At 51.0% G+C, this 7449-nt stretch overlaps 3 protein-coding genes across 5 annotated transcripts; 2 read left to right on the top strand and 1 right to left on the bottom strand.

The window, feature by feature from the left end:
• The first annotated feature begins 1138 nt into the window (after positions 1–1138).
• LOC9640427 (aldehyde oxidase GLOX) lies at positions 1139–3442 on the top strand. Its single transcript, XM_002971993.2, has one exon. The coding sequence runs from the start codon at positions 1628–1630 to the stop codon at positions 3278–3280; it is 1653 nt and encodes a 550-aa protein (XP_002972039.1). The 5' UTR covers positions 1139–1627; the 3' UTR covers positions 3281–3442.
• On the bottom strand, positions 3159–5422 carry LOC9640682 (uncharacterized protein YnbB). Of its 3 annotated transcripts, none has more exons than XR_002992619.1 (12): positions 5359–5422; positions 5192–5305; positions 4877–5131; positions 4699–4812; positions 4476–4625; positions 4350–4427; positions 4070–4291; positions 3918–4004; positions 3728–3847; positions 3574–3666; positions 3372–3505; positions 3159–3251 (listed from the first exon to the last, which is right to left on the bottom strand). XR_002992619.1 is itself a non-coding variant. In XM_002971792.2 (12 exons), exons 1-12 carry the CDS (start codon positions 5410–5412, stop codon positions 3437–3439), a joined length of 1275 nt encoding a protein of 424 aa, XP_002971838.1. In that variant the 5' UTR covers positions 5413–5422; the 3' UTR covers positions 3308–3436. The 3 variants fall into 3 exon arrangements, 2 of the variants coding, with proteins under 2 accessions (XP_002971838.1, XP_024532711.1); XM_002971792.2 differs by lacking the exon at positions 3159–3251 and having other exon boundaries at positions 3308–3505; positions 4877–4939; positions 5021–5131; XM_024676943.1 differs by lacking the exon at positions 3159–3251 and having other exon boundaries at positions 3308–3505.
• Positions 5423–5474: 52 nt separating this feature from the next.
• On the top strand, positions 5475–7170 carry LOC9640681 (transcription factor MYB1). Its single transcript, XM_002971992.2, has 2 exons — positions 5475–5925; positions 6018–7170. Exons 1-2 carry the CDS (start codon positions 5598–5600, stop codon positions 6989–6991), a joined length of 1302 nt encoding a protein of 433 aa, XP_002972038.2. The 5' UTR covers positions 5475–5597; the 3' UTR covers positions 6992–7170.
• The last annotated feature ends 279 nt before the right edge of the window (positions 7171–7449 follow it).

The following is a 7449-nucleotide window of genomic DNA, read 5'->3' as shown; positions in this document are numbered from 1 at the left end:
ATTAGTTTTACTGAGTCAACATTAAAAAAAAAGCTAGGCAACTTCTAATTTTTTCTTAATCATATATTATTTTAGTTTTATTTATAGATGAAATATCAGATTACTATTAACAATCTAATTTATAACACAGAAGAAAGAGGGAAATGCAATACTAACACTTTACTCATAAATGATAAACTTGATAGAATAATGTATGTTATTTTTAAAATGAAAATACAAAAGAAAACAAGCTTTCTAGCTGCAATAAATTTCACAGGGCTGTGCAAGTGACTTGTTCCATAGAGCTTTGAAAAAAATCTATGAAAATAATTTTGTGACTTTCTATCTAATATTTTTAAGTAGCATTGAATTTTAAACTCAAGTGAAACTTCATATTATTTTTAATTTCCACATCTATTTTCCCCGTGTTTATAGTTTATAGACTTAAACACTTCCTAGTATATTCTAGTTTATTCTACTATCTAATGCTAATAAAATTATAAACATTTCAGATAGATTTAATGAATAATACTAAATAGGAATAGCAAGCAAGTTTTATTCAATCCAATATGTATTGTTTTAATAAACAGCTCGTTGCACTTTTCAGTGTCAAAATGCGTTTCCTGTTGCGCATGCTAGAACGACGCTAATGGTCACTACACCAATAAGAATCGTGCAATGGGAGTAGAGAGCTATTGCTCATTGTGGTATTGCCAGGTGGTGTTGTTCGAGCCCAAATCTTTAAGATCTCAACAGAAGCAAAAGAATGATCTAGGGGGTGATACTTTTTGTGGACGGACAGATGGACGAAGAAAAGCTGGGAGGTGCCAGTGGCATGAGGGATGCTACGGACTTTAAACCTTGCTCTTCGTTTAAGCACATACAATCGAAGCATCATCAAGCATTATAGAAGTGCTGTGATTGATGGCAGCCTCAATTTCGGAGGCTGCCATCAAGCTACCACCACTCAGGTTGCCCGCGCCCCCTTCTCTCTCTCTCTCTCTCTCTCTGCCAGAACAGAGCAATTGTAGTGGTGGCAGGGTGTCCTTTCCTTGAATAGCTTTCCCAATCTCTCTCTCGTCTTGAAAATCTCTTGCGGCCAACATAAAAAAAAAAAAAAATAGAGGAAGAAGTAGAACCGGCCCCATAAACTTTCGCCCGTTGTGCTGATGCTCCTCGTTCCTCGTTTCAAACTTTCAGGTGTACCCTGTCTCTTTGCCTTTGGACTAGCTTTAACGATGACAAGGTGATTAAATTATGGAAGAGTGTCCAAAGCTTTACCTCTGCTCTCTTTTTTTCTTCGATCTTCTTTGACTTGTTTCTCTTCTTTCCCGTGCCGGCTCCATTCTTTCTGTCGCCATTCTTTGCAATCTCTTACCTGCGAAGATAGAGCAGCAGCGAAGATAGAGCCTAGACATTGCGTCCCGAATTCCCGATCTGGATAGAGCAGAGCAGGCAGAGGAAGCAGAGCAAAACGATCGATTCCCAGGATTAGATCCTTACGTCCTGTGAGTACCTCCTAGCTAGAAGGGAAAGGCTTGGAAGCAGAGAAAGAAAATAAGTAGCTCAATCATAGAACAGGAAGAAAACAAGAGCACCCAAGACTTGATATGCCCATCGCCACTGCAAGGAGGAGGAGAAGAAGGAAATGCATCAGCGGCAGCAGCAGCAGCAATGCTCGCCCAGGACAATCTCCCTCTCGCTGCTGCTGCTGTTGCTGCTGCTGCTCGTCAATCCCAACCCCACAAAGTCACAGCTCCCGGGGACCTGGCAGCTCCTCGTCCCAAACGCCGGCATCGCCTCCATGCACACCGCCGTGACCCACTACGGCACCGTTCTCCTCCTCGACCGCACCGACATCGGCGCCTCCAAGATCAGCCTCACGGACAACCGCTGCCGCCGCGACGCCGCCGACAAGTCCCTCCAGACCGACTGCTCCGCCCACTCGGTCATCATCGACGTCGCCACCGCCGCCGTCCGCCCGCTCACCATCCTCACCGACACCTGGTGCTCCTCCGCGCAGTTCACCGCCAACGGCACGCTCCTCCACACCGGCGGCGACTTCGACGGCAACCGCAAGCTCCGCTACTTCGTGCCGTGCCCCGAGCCGGGCGCCTGCGACTGGGTCGAATCCAGCGACCAGTCCCTCAAGGCAGGACGCTGGTACGCCACGAACCAGCTCCTCCCGGATGGTCGCACCATCGTCGTCGGCGGCCGCGACAGCTTCACGCTCGAGTTCGTGCCTCCGTCACCCGGTGACGAGCTCGTCACCTTCCCGTTCCTGAGCTCCACCCGCGACATGCAGATGGACAACCTCTACCCCTACGTCCATCTCCTCCCCGACGGCAACCTCTTCGTCTTCGCCAACCGCGACTCCATCCTCTACGACTACAAGCGCAACGCGGTGCTACGTAAGTTCCCGGCCATCCCCGGCGGCCCCCGGAACTACCCCTCTGGCGGCTCCTCCGTGCTGCTCCCCCTCTCCGCCGCCGACGGTTTCACCGCGGTGGAAGTTCTCATCTGCGGCGGCTCCCAGTTTGGAGCGTTTCTCAACCCCGAGGCGAAGATCCCTGCGCTGGACACCTGCGGTCGGCTCGCGGTATCGGACCCGTCACCCCGCTGGAAGATGGAGACCATGCCTTTCAAGCGAAACATGGGAGACATGGTGTTGCTCCCCTCCCGGGACGTGCTCATCATCAACGGAGCTCAAGCCGGATCCCAAGGCTTCGGCCTGTCCGATATCCCCTGCTTAAACCCCGTGCTCTACAAGCCCGCTGGTCCCGACGGCCTGAGATTCATGGTCCTGAACCCGAGTTCCATCCCCAGGATGTACCACTCCACCGCCAACCTCTTGCCGGACGCTCGGGTGCTCATCGCTGGGAGCAACACTCACTACTACTACACTTTCACCGGGTCTTTCCCGACCGAGTTGCGAGTGGAGACCTTCTCTCCGGAGTACCTGAGCGAAGGCTTGGCGAGCTTGAGACCGACCATCATCGGCTCCCCGGTTGTGCTCTTCTACGGGCTTGAGTTTACCGTGACTGTGACTGTACCGCTGCCTGTGACCGGGACGCTGGAGGTTAGCCTCGTCAGTGCTCCCTTTACCACACACTCGTACTCGCAGGGCCAGCGGCTGGTGCATTTGAGCTCCACGACTCCGGTCTCGATTGGGGATAGGACTTACACCGTAACCGGGACGGGACCTCCCACCGGGAACTTGGCTCCGCAGGCGTACTATATGTTGTTTGTTGTCAACCAGGGGATCCCGAGCACTGCAGTGTGGGTACAAGTCAGGGAATGATCGAACGAGAAAGGAAGCGAAAAAGGAGACTTTAAAGGACATTCTTTTTTGCCTGTGGAAATAAAATAATAAAAACACTCACATCACATACTTTGTTGAGCAACCATTTCGCTGTCAGAGTGTTCTTTTGCAAGGTGCGTGCTTCTTGTGATCAGATCAAGCTTTTTTTAGTGCTTGCAAAACTTTCTCCAGTGTGAGAGCCCAGTGAGTCCAGTGAGTGCCACCCTGCCAGAAAAATGCATAGAAAAACATTAGATATGCGTGAAGAAAACGCTACCTGTAAAACAGATTACCTGACAAAAGACGATGAAAGGCTCCCTCAAAGGACCATCGCAGGAGAGCTCACTCGTGCTTCCATCTATGAAAGTTCCATCAGCAAATACAACCTGGAAAGTAGAATGAAGCGCTTCAAACAAAGGATTCTCTCCCTTTTTAACTTTACGCTACCTCGGACTCATAGCCAGGGGTCACGCCAGCGGTGGGTTTAATATATGCTCCAACCGGGCAACATTGCTGAACAGCGGCACAAAATGCTAGTAGCCGCTCTCGGCTTCCCAGTTCTACAGCCTGGAAAATCACTTCCATCAGCGAACGGAACAAAAAAAAAAAAACAAATTATCAATCTAGAGCCACCAACCTGTATCGTGTCGTAGCGTTTGGCACGTTGTGACGGCCTGACTTTGTAGCCTTCTTTAGCTAGAACTTCAGCTACAAGCAGTGTACCCTGCCACAAAAAGAACGTACATATATCTGAGAAAAAAAAAAACGGAAAAAACGAGAGTTTTCTACCTTGATGGCTTCCCCGACCATTTGAGGTGCTAGGAAGAGTCCTTGCACCAGCAAACGCATGATATCACCAGAGGCCGACCCGGCATCAATTCCAATGCCTGGAGCAGAGAGCCGAGCAGCAGCCGCTGCAACAAGCTCGGTCTTTCCAACGACGTATCCTCCACAAGGAGCGATTGTGCCACCGGGATTTTTTATCAAGCTTCCAGCGACGATATCAGCTCCCTAGAACAAAAGAAAACGAAGCGCTGGCATTCCGAAAGGTAGTAAGAAACAACCATACCACGGCAGTAGGCTCTACGGTCTCTACGAACTCTCCATAGCAGTTGTCAACCATTACCACGCAGTTTGGATTTTGGTCCTGGTTGAATGAAAATTAGGAAGCCGGGAATTACAAACTTGGAGCTACCTTGATGAGAGTGACTGCGGCTTGAATGTCAGATATTGACAAGGTCTCTCGCCACGAGTAGCCGCAGGATCTTTGGATGAAGGCACATTGTGTCTTCTTTGTTACAGATGTTGCCAACGCAGTTTTGTCAAGACAACCTTTAGCAGTAACCTGTGAACACAGTTTTCATGTTTCATGGTTGTGAAAAAGGAAAAACAAATCTAGGAAGAAGTAGAAAGTTTACTGGCACTTCGCGGTAGCTGATCCCAAATTCTTTGAGCGATCCATGGCCTTTTGATCCTCGCAAGCCAATAACTTCCTCGAGTGTATCATAAGGCGCTCCTGCCACGGACAACAACTGATGAGAAAAGTTAAATGCCGAGGAAGAAACACAAGAACACAAAGACATAAATGCTGGATACCTCGTCACCCGGCCGGAGAACAGCATAAAGAGCTGAAGCGATCGCGTGAGTTCCTGAGAAAAACTGTGAAAAACACACACACACCCACCCATTGAAAGAGTTCGAAAGCAGTGAAACGAAAAGAAAGCTATAAAGATCAAGCACCTGTGGCCTCACGATCGCTGCTTCAGCGCGGAAGATCTCGGCAAAAGCCTTATCAAACGCCTCTCTGCCACCAGCGTCATTGTGGCCATAGCCGGTAGAGCCACTGAAGTGCTGCGCGCTCCACCAAAATCTATGTGAGCTCCTTGCAAAGAAAACGAGCAAACCACTTACTTGCGACCCAATGCGCGCATTTGCATAGGCCCCGAGGACGCGCCTCATGTTGGAAGCCACAAGGCAATCCACTCGCGAGAAATGGGACGATAGCTCCTCGACGGCATCGCAAACCTGGCCAAAATCGAATCGATATGCTCGAGCGCTCTCGAATCTGGCGCGATTACCTCTGGACAGAATGGATGCGAGAGCACAGCATTACACCCCAAGCCATTGCTCATGGCCAAATACTAGTTTCTAGGGGTTCTAGGGTTCTAGTCTAAGCATCATTTAGACACTAGTTATGACTAATTATATTTAAACGCAGATTAAGCTGGAAGAAGAAGAACCGCTAATTTTAGTTATGCGGTTGTCCGGCTGGGTTGAAATGGGGGTTTGTCACTGTAGAGGGTGTTAGTTAGTTGCAATGGAGTCGGCGGCGGCCATGGAGGAGGCCCTGTCCTCCTCGGCGGCGATGGCGGAGGCGCCGCCCAGCGATGGCGCAGCAGCACCCATCCCAGCGGCCGCCCCACAATCCCAGCTGGTAATGGATCAGAATCCCGCTCCGAGCGTGGACAGGATCAAGGGGCCGTGGTCGCCCGAGGAGGACGCGGTGCTGAGCCGCCTGGTGGAGAAATTTGGGGCGCGGAATTGGAGCTCCATCGCGCGCGGCATTCCGGGCCGGTCGGGAAAATCGTGCCGCCTGCGCTGGTGCAATCAGCTCAATCCTGTTGTCAAGAGAAAACCCTTCACTGGTGAGTAGTTCGTTGTCTTGCTCCCCCTCCCAAGAACCCTAAAGTCTTTGCGTATCCCTCCGCTAAACTAACTGGCGCGCTGCTAAATGTAGAGGAGGAGGACCGCGCCATTGTCAAGGCGCACGCTATCCATGGCAACAAGTGGGCGTCCATTGCCAGAATGCTGCCCGGGAGGACGGACAACGCCATAAAAAACCACTGGAACTCGACTCTACGTCGAAAGTACGCGCTCGAGGAGCTGGGGCGGCGTCCCACCAGCATCTACGACGCGAGATCATCCAAACTCACCACTGCTGATTCTGCCGCGGCGCTCGACAAGATCAAAGCCAGCTGCAAGGTGATCACCACCGCCGCCTCGTCGCTGGCTCTGGACGTAACTCCGGCAAACCGAGCGGCGAGATCGTCGGTGTCGGTGGCTCCAGCGCCGCCACCTCCGCCGCCATCTCCCGCAGCAGCAGTGAAGAAACCGATCGTTTACAAGGTGGTGAACTCCGAGTCGCGAGAGAGAGGAGGAGGAGGAGGGATCACTTCCAGCGCCAATGCTGCCACCTCCTCGGCTATGGAAAGTCTGGAAAGCACGCAAACCGGAGTTGCTGCGGCGTTCCAGGGGCCCCCATCGGTCTTGAAGCCGGTTCCTCGCTCCGCCAGCGCCTTCAGCTGCTACAAAGCGGTGGATCCGACTGGATTCAACTCGAGCTCCAACGCAAACTTTACCAGAGGCGAGTTTCCTCACGGTGGAGGAGGACCTTCTTACAACATTTCGCGTTTTGCCAGCCCGTTGTGGGGACTTACCGGACCCGAGGTGCCGACGCAGTGTGGTCGGGGGTGCTGTCCGCAGCCTCCCGGCGAGCGGAGGCTCCCTCCTCCAAAGTCGCCGAGCTTTCTAGGCCCGGATTACTTTGACACGGTGGACGATCATACGTTTCTAAGCGACGAGGCCGACGACAAAGAGAACAAGGTGGTGGACGTTGGCGGCTCAAAGTCCGACGCGCTCGCCATCGCCATCAACACAGCAGTTAGAAAACTCATGCTGCCAGTTTTCCAAGCGCAGTGTAGGCCACCCTGAAGATTTGCCAGAGTTTTTTCTTTCCTTTCTGGAGTTCTATCTTTTTCTTCTTTCAGTCTGCTGCTTCTTCTCCCTTCATTATTTATGATCTCCGGTTTTTTCATACAGAGATTTCCAGGCAATACTGTATTGCTCGCAAACATTAAAGCTGTAGGTGAGCGCTGCAGCCTTGATTCTTAGTGGTGGCAGCAAAATGTAATCTTTGCTTCTTCCTCTTCTTTAGAGATTTTATTTTTAATTGGTCTGCTCTGCTCAGTCTCTCAGGCTTATTGAGATCGGGTGTCCGACTGTTCAATCGCCAAGCAAGGAAAAAATTATAGTTTCTCTCATCTAGGCTGTTAATTCGCGATCCCCAGGCATCATGTTCTACAGATAGATCTGCGCGGCGAACTTTCAAAACAAGAAGAAAAAATCAGCGTTGACGAGGTGTTGTAAGCGCGTTGAACGTTGACCGACGA

This window comes from Selaginella moellendorffii, unplaced genomic scaffold (assembly GCF_000143415.4).
Source record: "Selaginella moellendorffii unplaced genomic scaffold, v1.0 SELMOscaffold_18, whole genome shotgun sequence".
NCBI classification, from domain to species: domain Eukaryota; kingdom Viridiplantae; phylum Streptophyta; class Lycopodiopsida; order Selaginellales; family Selaginellaceae; genus Selaginella; species Selaginella moellendorffii.
Note: the sequence above shows the minus strand (reverse complement) of the source record. Positions and strands in the feature narration are given on the sequence as shown.